This window comes from Rhincodon typus, chromosome 3 (genome assembly GCF_021869965.1).
Source record: "Rhincodon typus isolate 14 chromosome 3, sRhiTyp1.1, whole genome shotgun sequence".
Classification (NCBI taxonomy): Eukaryota; Metazoa; Chordata; class Chondrichthyes; order Orectolobiformes; family Rhincodontidae; genus Rhincodon; species Rhincodon typus.
This window is the reverse complement of record NC_063334.1, coordinates 59,470,002-59,495,514: the sequence shown is the minus strand read 5'-3', so window position 1 is coordinate 59,495,514 and position 25,513 is coordinate 59,470,002. Positions and strand designations below refer to the sequence as shown.

At 40.1% G+C, this 25,513-nt stretch overlaps 1 protein-coding gene across 1 annotated transcript in view; it reads right to left on the bottom strand.

Moving 5' to 3' along the window:
* The window catches only part of LOC109912519 (guanine nucleotide-binding protein subunit alpha-14), a 35,250-nt gene extending 12,170 nt beyond the window's left edge, over positions 1-23,080 (bottom strand). The window contains 3 exon segments of the mRNA XM_048593466.1: positions 3,795-3,924; positions 8,845-8,973; positions 22,887-23,080. Of these exon segments, the coding sequence (XP_048449423.1) occupies positions 3,795-3,924; positions 8,845-8,973; positions 22,887-23,080 (453 nt within the window).
* Positions 23,081-25,513: the final 2,433 nt, after the last annotated feature.

Below are 25,513 nucleotides of genomic sequence, written 5' to 3'. Positions count from 1 at the left end.
AGGCTTAAGGCACTGGATACATCAAATTGTTCAGCGATTAACAACATTCCGGCAATTGTACTGAAGACTCACACTCCAGAACTAGCCATTTTATCTGTAAAACTATTCTACTACAGCTACCTCACTGACATATGCACAACAATGTGGAACATTGCCCAAGTTAGTTTTGTTCACAAAAACCAGGATAAATCCAATCTGGCCAACTAGCACTCCAATGATTCTCTCTAACTCAGCAACAAATGAAAGAAAGGTATTGTCCTAGCAAGTGCGATTAGGGGAAATGTGGTCGGCATGGACGAGTTGGATCAAAGGGTCTGTTTCCATGCTGTATGACTCTAAGACTCTAGAACATATCATGTATGTCAGGGTCCAACCATTATAGCCCCTGCATTGCTCCAGGATTTACCCAGGGCAGTGTCCTCAGATTTGGCTCATCAACAAGATCACGATAAGTTCTGAAGTGGAGTTGTTTAACAATTGCACAAGGCTCAGTACCATCTACAACTTCTCAGTTACTGAAGCAGTCTGTGTCCTTATGGCCAACATTCAGACTTGGGCTGATGAGCGACAAGGAAAATTTATGCCACACAATTGTGCAGAAATGACCATCTCAAAACGAGAAAGAATCTAAACATTTCTCTTAAATTCAATGGCTGTGTCACCACAGAACTTCCCAACATCAACATCCATTGATCAGGTTAGCATTCACCAGAAGCCTAATTAGAAGAACCACATAAATGCTCCAGCTACACAAACAGATCAGAAGCTAGAAATTCTCTCAAATGTAATGTACCTCTTTACTCCCTTAAGCTTGTCCACTACATGGAAGGCACAAAGCAGGAAAAATGATGGAATACTACTTGCCTGAAGCAGTGCATTCTCAACAACAGTCAAGATGCTCGACACTAAGTCAAAACAAACGACTAATCTGCATTCCATCAAATAATTGGAACATTCCATCCACTCCAACACCCCCATCACCAAAGCAGGTGGCAATGGTGCGTACCATGTGCAGATAAAATACAGCAAATCACCAAGCCTCCTTCAACAGTATTTATCAAACTAGCAACCTCCACAATTTAGAACCATAAGGATAGCAGTCTAATGGAAACACTAAACACAATTTCCCCTTCAAGCATCAATACCATCCTAACTTTGAACTGCACTTCACATTCACTTTGTTGCCACAGGGTCAAACTCCTGGAAATCCCTTCCTAATAGCATTACGGGTGTACCTACACCACATGGAGGGCAGCAATCAAAAGGAAGTTGCACAGCATCACCTTAAGACCAATTAGGAATGAACAATAAGTGCTTGCCTCACGAACAGGAGAATATTCAGCCCATGGTTGCTCCATCACTCTAGATTATGTGATGATAATTGACATTAACCTAATTTTCCTGCGCTTCCTCCATATTCCTTGATGTTATTGATATCAAGGACTCTTCTGATTTCTATCATGAACACACTCATTAACGGAGCTTCCACAGCCCTTTTAGGTAGGGACTCCAAAAATTCACTATTTGAGTGAAAAGGCGAGTACGGTCTTTCAAATTATTATGCTGCCAAGTTATTTAAACGGTCAGCCCTTTAGAATTGAAGTAAAACTGTCCGAGTAGTTAAAAATCAGTTCTAGTGGTTTCAATAGCTGTTTGTTGACAGAACCTCAAGAGCTTCCATTCTAACATTATGAATGTTTGACTGCTTTCCACCAGCATTATCGGGGCAGCACGATGGCTCAGTGGCTAGCACTGCTGCTCACAACGCCAGGGACCCGGGTTTGATTCCAGCCTCAGGTGACTGTCTGCATGGAGTTTGCACATTCTCCCAGTGTCTGCGTGGGTTTCCTCTGGGTGCTCCGGTTTCCTCCCACAGTCCAAAGATGTGCATGGTAGGTGGATTGGTTATGCTAAATTGCCCATAGTGCCTTAGGTTAGGTGGGTTAGACATGGGAAATACAGGGATAGGGGAATGGGTCTGGGTGGGATGCTCTTCAGAGGGGCGGTGTGGACATTTGTTGGGCCAAATGGCCTGTTTTCCATACTGTAGGGATTCTATGATTATTGTGGAGGAAAAAAGGGTGCCCTTGGTTTATATTTTGATTGACAGCTCAGAGCAACCATTAAACATTAGCTGCCTTTGATATGGGATTATTAATTGAGGCTGTAGGAAATTTATATTCTTTGAATAGGCATTCATGAATAGAGTTTTTTTAAATCTCCTTGGAAGGGCAAGGGCAGCAGATACATTGGAGCACCACCAAATGCAAGCTCTCCTCCAAGTCGTCCACCTTCCTGACATGGAAATATATAACCATTCCTTCACTGCTACTGGGTCAAAATCCCAGAATTTCCTCCCTAATGGCATTGAGGCTCTATTGACAGCACATGCACTGCAGCAGCTCGAGGTGGTAGCTCACCACTACCTTCAAGGGCAATGACAATTGAGTAATAAATGCTGACCTAACCAGCAAAGCCCATGTCCCACGAATGAATAAAAAGGAATATTAGATATGTAGAACTTTATTTCTTCTCAGCATGGCTTCTGAGGGTCCTCATGGTGGGTGTAAAGTGAGTTGACACAGAACTAGTGATTATGTCATAATTTGGCACCACGGTGGTATTAGAGTATAAACCACCAAAATCATGGGTTGGGGCCTTTAGTTGGCACAGTTTGGCATGTATGGCATGGGTGGAAGGTTTGATGCTACAAGGTCTAGCGTTTCAAGAGATGACTGGGACAAAGCCCTGGAGAACCAGAGTAAACTTTTGAACAGCCCAACTCTGCATTCATCAGCCCGTGGTCATCTCTGCTCCACATCCAAGAGCAAGGCAGTGCGCCCAAATCTATCCCACATCGACCCTGCTCTCTGGCTGCAGAAAAAATGATCACATAATATGAAGACGACGCAGCAAATCAAGAAATTCCCTAAATCCCACTATCCACCAAATCCAGTCCCTTGTATGCAATACTATCATGAACCCAAACCAGAATCTACAACTCTTACATTGATAGTTAACTAGATTGAATAATAGCGTCATTTACTTCAAAGAAAAACAACTTTGGATTTCAATTACTATTAATCGTTTCAATTGTAGGACATGTACAACAGTCAGACCACTCAGCCTTACTCATACTCCATTTCATTTATTTCGTATTATTTTCATTATCAATTGTCTATTTCATTTGGGGAGTTCGATTGAAATTAGTTTTTGTGGGAAGTTCCAAAAGGAAACTAACTCTTTGCAGTACAATTAACAATCTGAGTGAAACACACAGCAAAGAAAGGGCTGATAAATGAAATCAAGTCAGCCAAATTCAACTCTAGGCAAATTATGGAGTTTCATCGTTACATGGAAGAATATAAACTTACTACTTAAGCTTTCTTCACTATGTGTTTCATCCAGATCATGAATTGCACTGTGAAAAAAATGTTTCTTTTTTGAACTTTCAGCATCAGGATACAGTCTCACTCAGCAAAAAAAAACCTGACTAAACATTGAAAATTAACTTTTTTTAAAAATGGATGAAATGGCATGAAAACGTGTATAAATTCAGGAATATGGTACTGGTTATTCTTTACCATCAGTGCAAAGCTACGATAAGCGCTTCAGTTTTTGACAAAGCCAATGCTACACAAGATTCAGAAAAATATGGATTGAAATAATTAACTTCATAAATTTCTACTTCTTGTGCCTTTAGGAATTTCTAACACTTTAAAAATGGGGCATGTCTTCAGTAAAATTTGGGTCTTGTTGACAATCTTATTATACGATTGCTGATAAACAATTACCTCATTATCACACTCAGCCAGAACCTGATCATATTCACTTAGTGCAACTAGGAAAATGATTGAGGTGACATTCTCAAAACAATGAATCCATTTTCTTCGTTCAGATCTCTGACCTCCAACATCCACCATCCTAAAAGTAAAGCAAAAAACATTTCCAAACTATGTTAAAATCAATAGTCTTGAATGTTCAAACTAAAATATGTAATCCATAAACAAAATGGAATGAAGTGTTGCATTTTGGTAGTGCTGTAACTTGTACAGTTAATTGTAGGGTCCTGGGGATTGTTGCCAAACAAAGAGACGTTGGGGTGCAGTCACAGGTAGACAGGGTAGAGAAGCAGTGTTTGGTATGTTTTCCTGTATTGGTCAGTGCATCGAGTAAGGATTTGGGACATCATAATGCAGCTGTACAAGACATTGTTCAGGGCACTTTTGGAATACTGCATTCCAGTTCTGGTCTCCCTGCTATATGAAAGATGTTCTCAAACTTGAAAGGGTTCAGAAAAGATTTGCAAGGATGTTGCCAGGGTTGGAGGGTTTGAGCTACAGGAAGAGGTTGAATAGGCTGGGGCTATTTTCCCTGGAGTGTCATAGGCTGAGGAGTGACCTTATAGAAATTTATAAAATCATGAGGGACATGGATAGGGTTAATAGTCAAGATCTTTTTCCCAGGGTACGGAGTCCAAAACTACAGGGCACAGGTTTAAGAGGAGAAGGGAAAGATTTAAAAGGGAACCGAGGGGCAACTTTTCCACGCAGAGGGTGAAATGTGTATGGAATGTGGAGGCTGATATAATTACAACATTTAAAAGGCATCTGGATAGTTACTTGAATGGGAAGGGTTTAGACAGATATGGGCCAAATGCTGGCAAATAGGACTAGATTAGTTTAGGATATCTGGTTGACATGGATAAGTTAGATTGAAGGATCCGTTTCCATACTGCACAACTCTATGACTCTACAATCCTACTAAAATTGATTACTGATAATACATTCACAAGTTGCATCAGACTAAACACACAACAGAGAACATCGGGAGAGAATGCAGATTGAACAGCAAGTAGGAATCACCAGCACAGACACAGACGCTGAGCACATTGAGAGAGCAGGGGCAATGGCTTTGGGAAAGAGGAGTCTAAACAGAGAGAGAGAGACCAGTAGCAGAGAGACAATGGAATACAACAGCTTAAGCAGAAAACGGCAACCACTACCTTAATTCTTATTTTTATTAAATAAGAATCAGTTCTACCAGTGAAGTGTGTTAAATGTTAAAGTGCTGGAATTTGTGAAAAGTAACTTTTTAACAACCTTTAAATATCTCATCACCTAAATGGGACTTAGAACAAAGTTGTTTCGGTAAATTCAATTCCTAAGATTTAAAACAGGACAAGAACTTTTAATTTGTAACATGGGTGATTTGATAAGGTGTTTCGGTGTTTCACAACATGTCGAAACAGTTCTATTAACAATACCGGGGCCTCTTGTGGCACAGTGGTATTGTTTCCCCTGAGCCAGAGGACTCTGTTCTGAGGGGCACTGTTCCTACGTGTGAGCCAGAAGGCTCTACTTCAAATCCCCTTTGCTCCAGTTTTTAAAAAAAAGTAACTATAACAAAAAAACAGCTGGGTTCTGAGGGAGGCTGTTGTGGTGTAGTGTTGTGTCCTTACCACTAGGGTAGAACGCATCAGGACAGGTGGGTTTAAAAAAAAAGAGCGGGGTTCTTCTGCATTGGAATGTTGACTTCCAGACAAGGGAAGGATCCAGAAGGGAAAAGTGGAACTAGCAATTGTACTAATCTACAAATCTACACTAAAACCCTTGTAAGTCTCTGAAAGTAATTTGCTACCCTAATTCGACAAATGGATATTAGTCTGTGAAACACTGATTGATTTCATCTTAGATTTTTTTTAAAAATGGCTATGGAGATAATTGATGCATTGATAATAATTTTGCAATACTCCCTAGATTTGGGGGAAGATTCCATTGGATTGGAAATGGCAGATGTAACACCTTTATTCAAAAAGGGAGACACTCAAAGCAGGAAACTAAAGGACATTTAAAGTTTTAGCAAAGATTTGTAGCTCGGGTTGTGGGTGAGGTTGCTGACTTGTTTTCGCTCAGACGTTTCATCACCATGCTGGGTAACATCATCAGAGGCCTCTGATGAAGCGATGTTGTTCTACTCTGCTTGGAATTTATACTGTCTGGTCCGTTATGGTGAGTAGCATCATTTCCGGTTTTGATCGGTATGGTTTTGTATATGGGGTCCAATCTTATAGGTTTGTTGATTGCATTACAGGTTGAGAACCATGCCTCTAGGAATTTCCGTGCGTGTCTGTGTTTGGCTTGGACTACTATAGTTACATTAGTTAATTGGACAACGTGATCATAGTAGCCCAAGCCAAACACAGACACGCACGGGAATTCCTAGAGGCATGGTTCTCAACCTGTAATGCAATCAACAAACCTATAGAATTGGACCTCATATACAAAACCATACAGATCAAAACCGGAAATGACGCTACTCACCATAACGGACCAGACAATATAAATTCCAAGCAGAGTAGAACAACATTACTTTAACTGGAGGTTCCACTGATGATGTCCCCTAGCACGGTGACGAAACTTCTGAGCGAAAACAAGCCAGCTCGGTGAGCAAGTCAACAGCAGCAAACTAAAGGGCAGTTAGCCCAACATCATTAAGAAAAATGTTATACATTATAAAAAAAAATTATGGCAGAGCACTTAGAAAAGTTGAAGGAAATCAGGCAGAGATTCAGCATGGTATTCTGAAAGCAAAATCATGTTTAACCAATTAATTGGAGTTCCTTGAGGAAGTAACATGTGCTTTGAATAACTGAGGAATCGGTGCATGTTCTGTGTTTAGATTTCCAGAAGGCACTTAGCAAGGTGCCACATCAAAAGGTTTTGTGGAGAACAGAAGTTCACAGTGTAGACATGAAGATTGGCTGGCTAACTGCAAGCAAAGCATAGACTTAAATGGGTCAGTTTCCAGTTAGTATAACATGACAAGTGGTGTGCCACAAGGATCAGTGCCGAGACCTCAAATTCTTACAATTTGTATGATTTACTGTGTGAATGGAATCAAATGTATGGCTGTGACATTTGCTTGTGACACAAAGATAGCTAGGAAAGTCAGTTGTGAAGAGGGCATTACACTACCAGAGATTCCAGATAGGTTTTAAATGAATGGATGAAGATCTGACAAATGGTAGCATAATGTGGGAAAATGTGAAATTGCCCATGTTGGCAGAAAGAATAAAATTGAAGTGTATTATCCAAATGGTGAGAGATTGCAGAACTCAAAGATGAGAGAGATCTGGGTGATCTTGTGCATAAATTGCACAAGGTTACCGCAAAGGTTTAACAAATAATGAGTTAATACAGTGTTATTGTTTATTGTAAGTGGAATGCAATACAAGAAGGGAGGATATGCTTCAATTACACAGGGCACTGGGGAAACCCACATCTGGAACATTATACATAACATTGGTCTCCTTAATTAAGAAAGGATGCAAGAATCTTGGAGGCAGTTTGGAGAACATTTACTAGCCTAAAAACTAGAATGGGTGAATCGTCATATGAGGAAAGATTGGGCAGGCTCAACTTGTATCTTCTGGAGTTTAGAAGCATAACAGTCAAATTGATTGAATACATGATCTGGAAGGGTCTTGATAGAGTAGATGTGGAAAGGATGTTTCCTCTTGAGGTAGTTTCAAACTAGGGATCACCATATAAAAATAAGGGATCATCCATTAAAGACAGAGATAAAGTGATTTTTTTTTCTCAGAGGGCCATTAATCTTTGAAATGTTCTTCCTCAAAAGGCAGTGGAAGCATCTTTAAGGTAGATGTTGCTCAGCAAGGGCGTGAAAGACTATTAGACATAAGTGGGAATGTAGAGCAATGAGCCATGATCTTGTTTAATGACAGAGCAGTGAGACGGACCGAGTAGCCCAGTCAGGTTCCTAATGTGTATTCTCTTTCACAACAGAAGGTGGATTTCAAGTATTTGCAGTTGATCCCTTTATACTGGCACACATCAATAGTCAGGTTTTCTATTTTATATGCACACGTCATAAACCTCATGCATTTGGGCTGACCCACTGGCAAGATTTCTCAGGCGGCTTTCAAATGGAAGTATTTCCTTAAAGTGCAACTTGAGAATATAAACAATTTATAATGCAGCAAGAGAGTGTCAAAACGTCTTTTTCAGTATTAAAAAAAGTCTCACCCAAAAACTGAAACTAGGTCACTACTTGAATGAAACAAGAGACTGGGTTTACAAATACCTACACTGGAAAATCCACAACCTCCTAAAATGAAGCTAGTTTTACTACCATCTCCAACAACAGGAGCCAGGACTACTTATTTATTTTGATGGATGGGAATTCATTGATCCCAACTGCACTGGCAGGGGTAATATTCAAGGAACCTTATTCTCTTGTCTTTTAGAGAAGTTTACAGAAGTGCACATAGGGCTTTGGCTTTAAATACGTACAAACATCTTTCAAATCATAATATTTAGGGAACGGTCCTTGTTTTCACACAAGTCACTGCAAGGTCTTGACAGATTCCCGAACTTCCATATTTACACCTTTTGGATTATAAATATGGCTACTACACTATAATCAAGGTTGATGCACATATTCATACATAAAAATACTGCCATTGTGTTATAGTAAAAATGCACATGGAGTAACTCATCAGTTCAAGAAATCACTTACAGCCAAACATCTGTATCCAGGAGGTGGCTCATCAGTCATTGCATTTCAGTTATCAGAATGCTTAGTGAGTCAGGCTTAAGTATTAATTTGAGCCTCTGATAAGTACAGTAGCCAAATTTGTGCTATGTATTTCCCAAACTATGTTCCCTGAATGATCAATGCAAACGAGACTCCACCTTTGCACAGAATGTACTAAAGAATGTTCTCCTTTACATTACAGTGTGTTTTGGTTCATGTGAAACTGACATGATGCTTTTTCACATTAAAATGAAAAATCCATTTCAAATTAACCAGTTGCAATACCTGAAGATTATGTTCTCCAAATCAAAAGGATATTCAATGATTCCAGTTGTTGGTACCCTGACCCGCAGTATGTCTTGCTGAGTTGGTACATATACTGGTGAACTAATGCGGTCTACATCACTAAGATAGCTGCAAAATGAAAAGAGATCAATCATAGCAAATTACAAAACCTTTCAATATTATTCAATGCATCAATGAGTAAGAAAAGCAGAATTAAAACTGACGCAAACCAACAGTTGCTAAAGACAAACATATTTAATAATTGCTGATTCATCTCATTCCTGAAATATGACAGAATCCCACAGAAACAAAACTTTACAGCAGTGTTATGGTGTGCAGGCAGCCAAACCAAATCAGTCCGTCTACCTCTATTTGCAACATAGTAAAACTAAAACTGTCAAAAACCCTCAAAATTGACCCCAATGGTTCTTAACCAGGCTTTTGAATAACCAAATGTGAATAATTAATTCCAAACAGTAGTTTGCATCTGAAACAAAAGGCTTAGCAACTTATTAACAATACAGTAACTTTAGCAGAGCAAAACTTAAACAGCAAAATCTAATTGGTCTATACTTTAAACCCAAAGCTTATGTTTTCAGTCTCATTCACACAGAAGACAGATAGACAAACAAACACAGTTAAAGGATAACAAAAAGTAACAAAAAACTGACAGATTACTGAAGTGGTTTTCACAACGTGTTGTTCCATAGACATAGATGATGGTTGATTTTCTGAAGGTGTTGATCAGGGTCAACTTTACAGTTCACTCAGAAAGCGTGTCATACTTATAACTTAGTTTTCTATTCTGAACTTCCAAGAGCTGCTCATGACAGGTTAGACTGGGATCTATCAAACCTTCATGCTGTAGTGCAAACAACCAGACTCCTCCTTTATATAAAACACTGTTCAAAACCCAATTCAAACTCTGACAGACCAACCATTTCCTCCATGAGGTCCAAATTACTATTTAACATCTGCCATCTGTCTCAGCACATGGTCTTTGCCAAACTTGCTGGAATCAGTTCCCAATTACTGACCTCATTAATAGTCAACTTCTGCTATCTGTTGAAATAATGTTCTTCCTCGGTAACCAAGTGTCTGCAGAACTTTTTGATCAGGAACAAACCTGCAATTAACTTCCAGGACTGGCCTTGGGCTTGCTTTCCTTTCAACACAAGCTATTGCCCATAGTCCAGAAGTTGTCTTTAGCTCTCAGCTCACAGGTCCAAACCAAAATTGATCAAAGTTAAAAAAATGTAAAAATAGTGAAAAATCAGTGAGGGCTCTAAAACAAAAAGAGGCCACTTGTCCACTGTTGGCTCTTGAGTAGAACAATTCAAAACTAATACAACGGTCTTACTTTCTCTCTGACTTGTGTCTCCCCTTTATTCAAATGTTTGAGTTTACTTTTCCCTTAAAATTGCCTCAACTTTGAACAAATTTTAACAAACTATTCCATATTCTATTTGATCACTACCTATCAAAACTTAAGAACCTCTCCTTATTTACAGTGACAATTCTAAGTGGAGTATCCCTCATTAGTGGGGATGCAATCAGACAAAATTGTTTTCTCTATCAAAACCCTACGTAACTTTCACAATATCAATTAAAATTAGTCAGGACCTCATGGTTCCAATTTGCCCTGAATACAATTTCATGTCAATACATCAATGAATCCAAGTGTATGTGCTCTCCAGACCAGGGCTTTCTATTTTCTTTCTTTCATATAAAGAAGACATTTTAACACTGTCCTTCATTCCCCAAAACCTAAATTCAAACCAACTCTATGAATGTAAATATAGAGAATAATATGAACCATCACTTTTGTTTCTTCTTCACAACCCATTTTCAGTCCATGCTGCACCACTTTTCAAATCACAATATGCTTCTGCTCTTATGGAATATAACTGCATCATAACTACTGCTTCTATTGCTGCTTTCATTCTGATGAGTCTGCACTGTATGCGCTCTGTTGCTTTAATATCTTTTCCATAATGGTCATCTATAACTGTACTTCTTTGTCAAAGTTATATCTTGGAAGTAAATTGGGGTTGAGACAGATGAAGTCAAACTTGATATAAGCAGCTTAATTCCACAAATGTACAACATGCCAAGACGAAATTTAATCTTTTTATAAAATAACAATAACTTGTACTTATGTAGCACTTTAATGTCAGAAAATGCCTCGAGGCAATTCACAGGGGGATTAACAAACTTTGACAAAAAGAGACTCAAGGAGATATTAGCACACAAAACTGGAAGTTGTGTTCACAAATGTACACTATAAGGAGGGAATGTAGAAATAATTCCAGAACATGAGTTTAGGTAGCTAAAGCTGGAATCCCCATGGTGCAACAACTAGGATAAGATCACCCCACGATCTAGGAGCAGAAGTAAGCCATTCAACCTGAGTAGGGAAACGATTGGAGAAAATTCCGAAGACAAGATTTGATCAGGAATAGACAGCATGGCTTTGTCAGAAGGAGATCGAACCTACCAAATTTGATTTGATTTTGCAAGGACGGGTCCAGATGCTTCAGCAAAGCCTTTGACAAGGTCACACATGAGAGATGGATAAAGAAGGTAAAAGCACTTGAGAGCCAGGGTAACTTAGCAAGATAGATCCAAAATTGGCTTCCTGTTAGGAGACAGAGGGTAGTGGTATAAATAAGTTCGCAGATGACATGAAGATTGGTTAGATGGTTGATTGTGAAGGTCGTCTTAGGTTACAGGAGGATACAGGCAGATTGGTCACATGGGCAAGTTGAACTCAACCCTGATACGAGCGAGGTGATAAAATTTGGAAGAAATAACAACACGAGGGCTTACTCAGGGAAGGGCAGGGCACTAGCAAGCTCAAAAGTGGGATATTGAGGTTCTTGCCCACAGATTCCTGGACAGGTTAACAGGGTGGTTGAGAAGGTATACAGGACGTGACTTTATCAGTCATACATAGGTCATAAGAGCAGGGAGGCTATGTGGGAGCTGTACTTGACTTTGGTTAGGCCACAGCTGGAGTAGTGTACACAGTTCTGGTTGCCACACTGTAGGCAGGATGTGATTGCATTGGAGAGGGTGCAGAGGAGCTTCAGCAAGATGTTGCCTTGGTTGGAACATTTTAATGCTGAGGAGAGACCACATAAGTCCAGTTCGGTTTCTTTACAGAAGGTTGAGATGGGATCGGATTTAAGTGTATAAGATTATGAGGGGCATTGACAAGGTGAATCAAAAGCAGCTGTACCCGTTAATGAAAGGGTGAATAAAGAGGGGACATAACTTTCAGGCGAATGGCAGAAGGCCCAGAAGGAATTTAAGGAATCTTACCACCATCTGAATGAAAGTATCTGCAATGCACTGCCTGGGAGACTAGTAGAGTCGAGAAGCCTCACAACCTTTAAAAAGTACATGGATGAGCACTTGAAATGTTCACAACATTCAAGGTAATAGATCAAGTGCTGGAAGTGGGATTAGTGTAGGTACATCAATGCAGACTCAATGGGCTGAAGGGATCCTTCTGCGCTGTGTGAGTCTATTCCGCCATTCAATAAGACCATAGATACTTAATGACCCACCTTCAACTGCCCTCTGTGATAAATAATTTCACAACTTCACAGCCCTCAGAAAAAGATCCTCATCTCTGAAATGTGCAACCCATTACTCAGATAATGCCCTTTGGTCCCACACTCCCCCACAACAGGAAACAACCTTCCTGCATCCACCCTGACAAGTCCTCTATGAATCTTGTATATTTGCAGAACGTCACCTTTTGTTCTTCTATATCCCAACAAGTATTGGCCTAATCTATTCAACCCCTCCTCATAAAACAGACACCCACCATACCTAGTATCACTCTGGAGAACCTTCTCTGGTCTGCCCCCAGCGCAAATAAGGAGCCCAAAACTTTTCATAGTATTCCAGCTGTGGGCCGACTAATGCCTTGTATAGTTTTACCAAAATCACCCAAGTGAGATTGGGGTAATCTAATTTTAGTCTTCAGGATAATAACAAGGAAAGATAGAGTAGATGAACTTTCCACTGGTTGAAGATTATACAGCCAGGGACATAGGCTATTCAGGACAGATGTTGGAAAGTATTTCCACACGCAAAGAATAGAGAAGGTTTGGAACTCTCTTCCTGAAATGACAGTTGATATTAATTCAATTGTTAAATTTAAATCTGAGATAGACAAACTTCTATTAAGCAAGGGTATTTCGGGATATGGGGCCAGGGGAGGCACACAGAGTTAGGTTTCAAATCAGCCATGATCTATTTTTTTTTAAAAATTAATTTGTGAGATTTGAGTGTTGCTGGCCGGCCAGCATTTCTTGCCCATCCCTTGTTGTCCTTGAGAAGGTGATGGTGAGCTGTCTTCTTGAACTGCTGCAATTCACTGGCTGTGGTTAACCCACAATGCTGTTAGGGAGAGAATTCCAGGATTTTGACACAGCAAGTGAAGGAATAGCGATATATTTCCAAGTCAGGATGGTGAGTAGCTTAGCAAGGAATTTACAGGTGCTGGTGCCCCCATATATCTGCTGCCCTTGTCCTTCTAGATGGAAGTGGGCATGAATTTGGAAGGTGCTGTCTGAGTATCTTGGGTGAATTTCTGTAGCACATCCTGTCGACAGTACACACTGCTGCTACAGAACAACAGTGATGTAGTGGGTGGATGCTTGTGGATGTAGTGCCAATCAAGTGGGCTGCCATGATCTGGATGGTGTCAAGCTTGAGTATTGTTGGATCTGCACCCATTCAGGCAAGTGGGGGGCATTCCATCACACCCCTGACTTGTGCCTTGTAGGTGGCGGACAGGCTTTGAAGACTCAGGTGAGTTACTCACTGCAATATTCCTAGCTTCTGACCTGCTCTTGTAGCCACTGTGTCCACGTGGTGAGTCCAACTGAGTTTCTGGTCAATGATAACCCCGAGGATGTTGATAGGGGATTCAGTGATGGTAATACCATTGAATGTCAAAGGGTGGTGGTTAGATTATCTCTTATTAGTGATGGTCACAGCCTGGCATTTGTGTGGCGCAAATGTTACTTGCCATCTGTCAGCCCAAATCTATAGAAATTATCCAGATCACGTTGCATTTGAACATGGACTGCTTCAGTATCTGAGGGATGGCAAACGGTTCTGAATAATGTGCAATCATCAGCAAACATCCCCATTCTGATCTTAAGATGGAAGCAAGGTCTTTAATGAAGCAGCTGAAGACGGCTGGGTCTAGGACATTATCCTGGGGAACTCCTGCAGAGGTGTCCTGGAGTTGAGATGACTGACGGACCTACGAACACTACCACCTTCCCATGTGCCAAGTACAACTCCAACCAGTGGAGAATCTGTCCCCCAATACCCATTGATTCCAGTCTTGCTGGGTCTCCTTGATGCCACGCTCAATCAAATGCAGCCTTGATGACCAGGTCTGTCACTCTCACTGCATCCCTGATATCAGCTCTTTTGCCCATGTTTGAGCCAAGGTTGTAATGAGGTCAGGAGCTGAGTGACCTTGGCAGAACCCAAACTGTGCGTCACTGAACAGGTTACTGCTGAGCAGGTGCTGCTCGATAGCACTGTTGATGACACCTTCCATCACTTTACTGATGATTAAGAGTAGACTGATGGGGCAGTATTTGGCCGAGTTACATTTATCCTGCTTTTTATTTGCAGGATATTCCTGGGCAATTTTCCACATTGTCAGGTAGATGCCAGTATTTTATCTGTACTGGAACAGCTTGGCTAGGGGAGCAGCAAGTTCTGAAGCACAAGTCTTCAGTCCCATTGCCGGAATGTTGGCAGGGCCTATAGCTTTTGCAGTATCCAGTGTCTCCAACTGTTTCTTGATATCCATTGAGTGAATTACATTAGCTAATATAATTAGCATCTGTAATACTGGAGGAGACCAAGATGGACCATCCACTCAGCACTTCTGGCTGAAACTTGCTGTGAATGCTTCAGCGTTATACTTCGCACTATGCAATGGGCTCCTCCATCATTCAGGATGGGAATATTTGCGAAACCTCCTCCAGTGTGTTAATTAATTGTCCACTGCCATTCATGATTCAATGTGGCAGGACTGCAGAGCTTAGATCTGATCCATTGGTTGTGGGATCGCTGTATCATTTGCTGCTTATGCTGTTTGACGTGCAAGTAATCCTACTTAGGAGCTTCACCAGACTGACACCTCATTGTCAGATATGCCTGGTGCTGTTCCTGGTGCCCTTTCCCTTAAACCAGGGTTGATCCCCTGGCTTGATGGTAATGGAGATACGCCAGACCATGAGGTTGTGGATTGTGGAATACAATTCTACTTTCGTTCTTGGCCCACAGCACCTCATGGATCCTCAGTCTTTAGTTGCTAGATCTGTTCATATCTCAGCCACTTAGCAAGGTGATAGTGCTACACAACACAATGGAGGGTATTCTCACTGTGAAGGTGGAACTTCATCTCTACTAGGAATGTGCGGTGGTCACTCTTATGATATTGTAAAGGACATCTGCATTTACAACCAGCAGAGTGGTAAGGATGAGTTCAAGTATGTTTTTCCCTCACCACCTGCCACAGACTCATTCTAGCAGTTATGACCTTTAGGACCCGAACAGCTCAAATCAGTAGTACCACTGCCGAGCCACTCTTGGTGCTACACATTAAAATCCCCCACCCAGGGTATATTTTGCTCCCTTGCCACTCTTACAAAAATCAACAATGGTTTCATGGTCATCTGTAGATTCTTAATGCCAGATTTGTTTTTTTTCCCCAATTGAATTCAAATTCCACCATCTACCGTGGCCAGATTCGAACCCTAGTCCCCAGAACATCAGCTAAGTTTCAAATCGTCTAGCGATAATACAGGCTCAAAGGGCTGAATGATCTACTCCTATTTTTAAGTTCTATTCTCCATTCTCTTTGAAATAAAGGCCAAAATTCCATTTGCCTTTGCTATTATCTGTTGAGCTTGGATGCTATTTTTTCATCATTTATGGTCAAGGGCTCCCAAATCCCTGTGTTGCACGTTTCTGCAGCCTTTCTCCACTTAAATAATATTCAGCTCCTCTAAATCTTCCTGCTAAAATGCATAACCTCACATTACATTCCAACTGCCAAATTTTGTCCACTCACTTAACCTGTCTATATCCCACTGCAGACTGTGTCATCTTCACCATATGCTGTTTTACCTATTTTTGAGTCACTCACGAACTTGGTTATAACGGATTCACTTCCATCATCCAAGTTGCTCAAATGTATTTTCAATAGTTGTAGTCCCAGCAATGATCCCTGTGGCACTCCAGTAGTAATAAGTTACCTTCCTGAAAACGCCACCCCTTACCCCAACAGTCAGTCAATCTCTATCCACATTAACATACTACCTCTAAGACCACGGGCTCAAATTTTATCAAGCACCTGCTGAAAATCCAAATATAGTCTATCCACTGCTTCCCCTTTACCTATTCTGCTTGCTGCCTTCTCAAAGAATTCTAGTAAATTTTATCAGGCATGATTTCCTCTTCATGAGCCATACTGACTCTGCTTGATCATATAATGTATTTCTAAATGCTCTCCTAATATATCCTTTATAATGGACTCCAACAATAACAGATGTTAAGCTAACTGGATATAGTAACAACCTGTTCTTTGTCTCCTCCCCTTTTTAAATAGGGATGTAACATTGGCATTTATCTGATCCTCTGGGACTTGTCCACAATATAAGGATTCCTGGAAGTTTACGACTAGTCCATTCACTATTCTATGGCAGCTGCCTAAGATGCATCCCATCAGGACCAGAGGACTTGATCATCTTTAAATCACTTTTTCTGTAGTGATAGTTATTATTTTTATTTCTCTCGTCCTTTTGACCCTTGAAAATTTAGTAGTTTTAGAATGCTATTTTCATGTCTTCTTCTGTAAAGATTGATGCAAAGTACTTATTCAACTCCTCTTCTATTTCCTTGTTTTCCATTATCATTTCCTAGCCTCATTCACCAAGGAGCCTATGTTCATTTTGGGTTCTCTCTTTTTTTTAATATATATTTAAAGAGGCTTTTGCTGTCCATTTCGATCTTACTTGCAAGTTTATCCTCAAAGTTTATTTTCTATTTTTTTTTTGGCCTTCTTTTGCTGGTTTCTAAAACTTTGCTAATCCTCTGGCTTCCCACTAATCTTTGCCACAATGTATGCTTTTCTTTTTCTTTCATTCGGAAGCTATCCTTAACTTCCCCTAATAAACATTAGGCTAGAATTGCAGGAGTGCAGATATTGGAGAATTATAGGCTGGAAGTGCTACAGAGATCGATAGGGGCGAACACATTGATGTTCAGAGATTTAAAAACAAAAAATGAGATTGAGAGGCAACACAAATCAGCAAGTTAAAGGGGAAACTGGGTGAGCTAGAATCACATGAATTGAGGTACAGAGTTTTGTCTGAATTCAATTTTACAAAACATGAAAAATAGGAGGCAAGGTGGGACAGCATTGAAACAACAAATCTAAAACATGGGAAAACATGGACGAGTGCTTCAGCAGATGAGCTGAAGCAGGGGTACAGTTGGGCATGTTACAGAGCTGGAAACAAGAGATCTTGTTAATTATGGCAGAAGCTCGAGGTCAATACCAAACCAGAAGTTATATTCCTAAACTACATGATCCTTGAAATTAGACATCTTCATACGTAAATGCAAGTCTGTGGCAGAATTGTTCGATGACTGACAAATGTCTCTCAGATTATCATTGCACTTTTTGCTTACATAAGTATGTTCCATAATTCTGACAGGAGATTCTGATCAAGGCTTCTTCAGAAATGCAGAGCTATACTTTTATTTTGGCAGGGTCTTTAATGCAGAATGGTCAGGACAAGGAAAACCCATGTCCCCAAAATGGGAGGCAAGGCAAGACAAGACAGCATTGGAATAATCAAAAATGTAGCAACGCACGGACGAGTGCTTCAGCAGATAAGACGAAGCAGAGGTAGAGTTGAGCAGTGTTAGGGAGTTGGAAATAAGGGATCTTGTTGATTTTGACAGAAGCTCTTCTTGGGGTCAAAATCAGAAGTCAAAATAGATTCAGCCTCAGAACGGCCAAGGAGTGGAATGGAGTCAGTGGCTCGAGAACCAGGTTTGTTGTGGGGACTGAAGACAATGGCTTCAGTCTTCTCAATATTTAGTTAGCAGTGCTAGGTCAGTGCTGGAAGTTGCAAAGCAGAGTGGCATATCAGGAGGGATCAAAAGAGGTGATGGTGAGGTGGAATCGGTGTTGTCAGCATAGATGTGGAATTTAGTCTGTCTTAAATGATATCACCTATGTGAGAAATAAGAAGAGGCCAACAATGAAGTCTTGAGGGAATCCTGAGAGAATGGCATTGAAACAGGAGGAGAAGCCATTGTAGAAATAATCAAAATCATGAAGACTTTAGATAAAATGACCAGGGAAAGAAATTACTTTAGAGGGGAAAAAACACCAGTTTAGATTAATTCATTCCTTTCATTTACTATCAGTACCCCTATTAAACTGAAGTCCACTAATCATGTCTGTTTGCCATTAAATGGCTGAGAGACAAGCCCACCAGAGACAAACTATTCCCAATCTTATAATGTCTTTTAATCAAATAGAACTTCTTCGTTTGAAATACATGTTAAATCTAAACAAATTTGGGCAGAAATCTTGTGCAAGTCCACTTTCAACTCCAAGTGCAGCAGACAGAATCTGTAGGATTTCTACTGAATGAAAAATTCTGACCTCTGATGATTTAAACAGGTCATTTATATGACTCCAAAAACCATTCAGGAAAACTAAAATTATTGATCTGAAATATCATCTACATTTCTCTCTCCACAGACGCTATCTGATCTGAGTATTTCCAATATTTTGTGCTTTTATCCCAAAATTCATGCTGTTTATGTATGAAAACTTGGTTAATATTACGATATTTTCACAAATTTGTATTAAATAATCTCTTGTTGACTATCATACGTTGGTTGAAGGTAAGAAGGGCCATTCTGCCCATCTTAGCTCACTGAACAAGCAACTTGGAGAATCCCAAAGCATTGATAAATTGTTTAAGTGCTTCCAAAACTTCCATTTAAGTTTCTTCATTTGAAAGTTTACTCTATCAGTTAACCATTCTCTACGAACAGAAGTTTCCGATTTAGTTCAGCATTTGTCTTTTACTAGATGATTTCTGTTGCCTTTTCCTACACAATTTAATTTCCAAATAATACAGAATTTACACGGAATAAACCAGAAATAGTACGGAGTGAGATCAGAGTGGGAGTAAATGAGCTAAAATCTGGAAAACAGCTGGAATAGACAAAATATTTCAGCATTTATTAAAAACATATTAAACACAGGCATTTTGGGCTTTTTTAAGTTGTGCAAAGAGATTTACTTACGATGAACGGCAGAGCACTTCATGCAGACAACAGTAATCACCCAAATAAGGAAGCTAAAACCAATATTCTGATTTTCATACAATCGGTCTGATGATCCATCCACTGAATTTTGTGCTGACATTTGCAGAAAAGAGTGAGTGAAGGGATACAGAATAACAGTGGAGATGATCAGTACGGATGCCAAGGGACCAAGAGGAACAACAGAAGCAAGCAGCATTCTAAGATTAAGTAAATGCAGTTTAAAATGTGGTCAAGTAGGTTTGTTTTATAGATGTTGAGAAAACATTTGATCAAGTTCTCGGGGTTGAACTTGGATTGTGTTTATCAACATTGGAAGAGACTGCAGAGATACATCATTTATATAAAATCTATAAAAGGGGACAAACTGCAACAGTAAGAGTAGCCAAGAGTTACAGCAATGCATAAGTGGAAGAGGAGTTCAACAAGGATAAGTTGATCACCCTAGAGTCCTTGTTAATGTCTTGAAAGAAGTAGTGTTCAAAGCAGCATTTGAAGACACGGAATTCCGTGTTAAGATTAGGAGATAAGATCTGTGGATGACACAAGTGTCACAAACCCAGAAGGAGGGTTACAAGAACTAACAGATTGACTATTAACAGCAGGCGTGAACTTTGGAATGTAAGTGAACATAGCTAAAGTGATGCACGTCACAAAAATCAAAAGAAATATTGAGATTTTCATAGAAGGAAAAGAACTAGAACAGGTACAATAATTTGAGTATTTAGGAAGCATAATATTTGCAAATGGAAGGTGCATAATAGAAATAATTTGATCATTTGGATTTTTAAAAGAAGTAGTTGGGTTTTTGCTTCAGTTCAGAAGTCAGAAAGTCAGTTTGAAAAGTCACCTCAATCCAGGAAGACATGTATACTAAGCGCATGGCTACATATTTCTGCTGTTAATTAATGAAACATTTACACTGCTTAGTTTATGACTCAAATGTGGGCAAAATATTAGCTTGTCACATTGACCTTATTGCACAGAATAGAATGAAAAATGGCAATACAATAGGGGTGGATGAGATACCAGTCAAAGTACATACCTGCTTATGTGAAAATGTGGGAGCCAGCTCCTAAATAAAGCTAATCAATTGTGTTATACCGGGGGAGAAAATCCCAAGAACTTTAATCAATGGTTTGTGATACTGATATCCAAAGCAAAGGGACACATTCAAGATCGCAAAAACAACCAAGGAATTAAACTCCTACCGCATAGCTTCCAGATATGATTGACAGTCACGCACCAAGGACAGAGAAAGACAGAGGAAATCCAGAGATCAGTTCACATTCACCCATGAACAAAGCTCCACAGACTTCATCTTTTTAAGATAATTTCAGTACAAGAAACATCAGTGAGGCCAATGCAAAATAAAGATTGTAGTCACCGGTCTAGAGAAAGCTGATGACCAGGTGCATGGGAACTTTGGAGATGTGTCTGAATCTGCAGAAATCCCGAGACCATTACAGGCCATATACAAGGAGTTTAAAACAACAGTAAAAAAACAGCATGGGTGAATGAGAATTTTGAAGCCTAAGTTGAACTGAACCAAAAATTAGCACAGAGTGTATTCTTCTTCCCAGTTGTCATGAATATACTGGACCATGTGAGATAGAAGTGGAATGGCTAATGATGCTGGCAGGTGATAATGAATTAGGTGATGGAGGTACTATGAACGTTCTCCATTGGAGAACACTGGAAGACAGTGGAAGACGATGAGTAGGCCCAAACTTAATTTATGGGCTGTCAACCATCAGTATGATGGTATAAAAATAAAATGAAGAGTTGGAGAAAATAAGTACATTAGTATCACATCATTTCCTTCCCTTAATAACAGTGGACTATTAATCAATTGCTCAAGGTTAATATTCTGGGGTTATGGTTTCAAGTTCCACCATGGCAGATGGTGAAATTTGAATTCAGTTTAAAGGAAATCTGGATTAAAAAGCTGGTGACCATATAACCACTGTCGATTGTCATAAAAATCCATCGAGTTCATGCGTATCCTTTAGGGATGGAAATTTGCCATCAATACCCAGTCTGGCCAACATGCGATTCCAGATCCACAGTAATGTAGTTGAGTCTCAAAAGCCCTCTGGGCAATTGTGTAACAAATGCTGACCTATCTAGAAACACTACATGCCATAAATGAATAAAACCTGCAATCAGTCCTGGCAAAAGATGAAGTGTGGAGATGGAAATTGAGCAATGGATCAAGCTCTGGTTGGAGTACCTGCAAGAAGTGCAGTGGAGTGTTGTGTGACAGAGAAGTTTTGAAACTGAATTTAAAATCCACAAGGCCATTGTGAGATCAGCCTTGCTATATGGTGCAGATAGTTGAGCAACATCAAAAGGAGTGAAAGACTAATTGGACACTACTGTAACATGGACGCTGAGATGGGTATGTGGAGTAACAGGAAAGGATAAAGGAAATCGAGACAAGCACATCACAAGGTCTGTGAAGTTTGTGGAAGCAATGGAGTAAGTAACCAAGAGAAGACTGAAATGGTACCATCATCTGCAGTGGAGAGTGTAGTAACACAACAAAGATGAGTGATGGATATGGTACTACCAGGAAGAAAATGATAAAGGCCTAAAACCAGATGAAGTGATGCAATGTTCAGAGACTTGAACACTCTGGGACTGGAAGAGAAGTGGGTGAAACACAGGGAAGACTTGTGGAGGGTGATCAAACAATATTGTGGTAACACCAAGTAAAACTGGAGACATAAGAGGAGGAGTGGCATGGTGACTCAGTGGTTAGCAATGCTGCCTCATAGCGCCAGGGACTGGGGTTTGATTCCACCCTCAGGTGACTGTGTGGAGTTTGCACATTCTCCCCATGACTGCGTGGGTTTCCTCCAGGTCCTCCAGTTTCCTCCCACAGTCCAAAGATGTGCCGATTAGGTGGATTGGTCATGCTAAATTGCCCATAGTATCCAGGATGTGCAGGCTAGGTGGATTAGCCATGGGAAATGCAGGGTTACAGGGTTAGGGAAGGGGGTGGAGTGCTCTTCAGAGGGTCAGTGTGGACTTGATGGGCTGAATGACCTGTTTCCACATTGTAGGGATTCTAAGCAAGATGGCAATGACAAACAAGACGACAATGAACTTTTATGGAAGATGATGACATAGGACAATGTTGAAAGATGGAAATGGAAATTGGTGACATGGATCTGACCAGTATCATACCATTTAGGTTTCATCCATATTACAGAACATGCGAGGAAGGTACTTCTTCAGATTTTATTTTGCCATGCCCTGTTTTAGACTTGTGATGCAGGGTACATTACAGAGAAGAATTTAGAAAGAAGAGCTGTATTTAAATTAAACCACATGGTCTCTTATAGAAGACAAATTCCTGGGCAATGTGCAAGATTAGCATTATCTCTCAGCTTCCTTGATAAGTTTAGCTGCTTGAATAGAGTTGAAATATACGATACGCAAGATGGAGTTCTGAAATGCAGGAAAAGGAATAATATACATTTTGTGATGCCACACAGAAACACCAATTCCCAAAGGTCGAAATATAAAAATTAATTTTTGTTACAGTCTCAAGTCTCTGCTAAATGCTGATGGATGAAAGATGGGAGAGTGTAGAAAACTTGAAGACGATTGTTTAGAACAAATTTCATACTTACTATTTGGCAGAATCAGACAACTGATACTCTCTACGTCTGTCGTAGCACTCCTGGATGCCAGGATCACTCCATAATTTCTTTATTGCTTCAACATATTTTTGCTCAAACGTGACTACTTTATCTACCTCCACTTCTCGGACCATATTTGCATTGTCCTATTGAAAAATAATTAAGGTATTTAAAAGTCTTGTCATATTCACGTTCAAAATCATAAACTGAAAAGAAGGAAACTTTTAAATCTTCAAGCATCTTCATGGAAACTTACCTGATACACATAAATTCTATTTGGCTGCTCATTGCTTTTAATGGAACACATCATCAAGTTCAGGAAATGTCAAGCGTTGAGCAGGTGTTTCCTTTAATTAACTATTCCCTCTAATGGATTAGCTTATCAGTGCATAAGTACACATTTATCATGGCAACATTTTAATTCTGGTCACATGAAGGTTTGGCCAAGAGACTTTGTTTTTTTATTCATATCATATGAACGAGTCCAGTCATTTCAAACATAAAACACGGATGATGATGATAAAAGACAACAAAAAAGACAGACAGATAATGAAAAATGGAAATGAAAATGAAAAAGATCTGACCAGCTTTGAAGATTTTCTAGAACAATGCTGAAAATAGGCACCTAAAATTCTGTTTTCAACAATATTCATCATCTATAACTTCACTTTGTAACAGAATAAATTTCACCGCAGTATGTGACACATTCTGTATGAAGATAATAGCAAAAATATCGAGACTTCTTGGAATCATAATGGGGAGACAATGGCATCATGTTCTGGAGGCGTGTCTGAATTCCAGTGCAGCAGATAGCTGAATGCAAATTCAATAAAAATCTAGAATTAAAAGTCTTGTGATGATTTATGATGGTTTCATGCTCATCATTAAAATCCATCATATTCACAAATGCACTCTAGAGAAGGAAATCGTCCATCCTTACTGTTGTGTACTTGTGTAAGTATGGTGGGTTGTCACTTTAAGACATAATAACCCCATCATTGGCCATTTTGGGCAGGGAACAGCTTAGTCTAACCTTTCTGCCTATACAGTAAACATTTCTTTAATAAAGCTCTCACTATTAACACTTCTGCTTCTTAGTATTCTTGGAATGAAACACTTAAATTGTCTGGAAACCCAACCTACAGCAACGTCTTTGACTTTTAACTATCCTCCTAAAGGGGCTAACAAACTATTCAGTTGTATCAACTGTTAAAACATTCAAACTAGGAACAAGACCAGGCAGATCATCTGGAAATGACAATGGCAAACTCAACCTTTTCAACCCTGCAAAATCCTTGTTGCTAAAATCCAAGGCTTGTACCAAAGTTGAGAGAGCTGTCTCAGACTAGTCAAGCAACAGCCTGATGTATTCACAGATCCATTGTTTACAGACAATATCTCAGAAATACAATCACCATCTCTGGATGTGCCCTATCCCACCATGAGGGCAGAACCAGCAGAGCTGCCAGCGCATTGGCACATAGAAGGGTGGGAGTTGCCCTGGTCATTCTCAAAATTGCCAGAGATTCCCATGAAGGAGTTTGGCATCAGGTCAAATATGGGCCAGAAAACCTCCTGCCAATCACCACATTTCCCAATGAATATCCCCTCAGCTGATGAATCAGCATTCCTCAATATTGAGCATCACTGAGAGGAAACATCAACAGTGGCAAGGACACAGAATGTACTCTGGGTGGGACACTTTCATATCCATTACCAAGAATGCCTTGACAGCTATACTACCAACCAAACATGTCAGGTCCTCAAGGACTTTGCTACTAGACTGGAGCAGCAGAATGTTGTGAGAGAACCAAAACGGAAAAAACAGACTTGATTTCATCCTCACCAGTGACTGGAGACCATTCTGTCCCTGATAGTACAGGCAACAGTAACCACCGCACACCCCTTGTGCGGACAATATCCTGTCTTCACACTAAAACTCAATCACGTTGTGTGGCACTATCACAGTGCTAGATGGGATTGACTTTTAATAGATTTAGTAACTCAAGATTGGGCATCTAAGGGGCATTGTGGGCTATTAAACAAACTGTACTCAAATGCAACCTGCAACCTCATGGCCCAGTGTATCCCCCACTCAACCATTATCAAGCCACAGGATCAACCCTGTTCGATGGTGAGTGCAGGAGGACACGCCAGGAGCAATAACCATACCTAAAATTGAGGTATCAACCTGGTGAAGCTACAAAATAGGACTACTTGTGTGCCAAACAGCTCTAGCTGCAAAGCAACAGACATGGCTAAGCAATTCCACAACAAACAGATCCGATCTAAGCACCACAGTCCTGCCACATCCAATCATGAATGGTGATGAACAATTAACTTACTCAAAGAGGCAACTCCACAACTATCCCCATCCTCAATGCTGGTAGAGCCCAGCCATCAATGCAAAAGACTAGGCTGAAGCATCTGAACCAATCTTCAGCCAGAAACCAAGTGAATGATCCATCTTGGTCTCCTGAGGTCCCAGGGCAAAACAAACACCAGTCTGTCTTCGGCCAATTGAATTCAATCCGCATGATATCAAGAAATGACTGAAGGCACTGGATACTGCTAACACTGTGGCCCTCACAACATTCTGGCAATAGAACCGAAGGCAT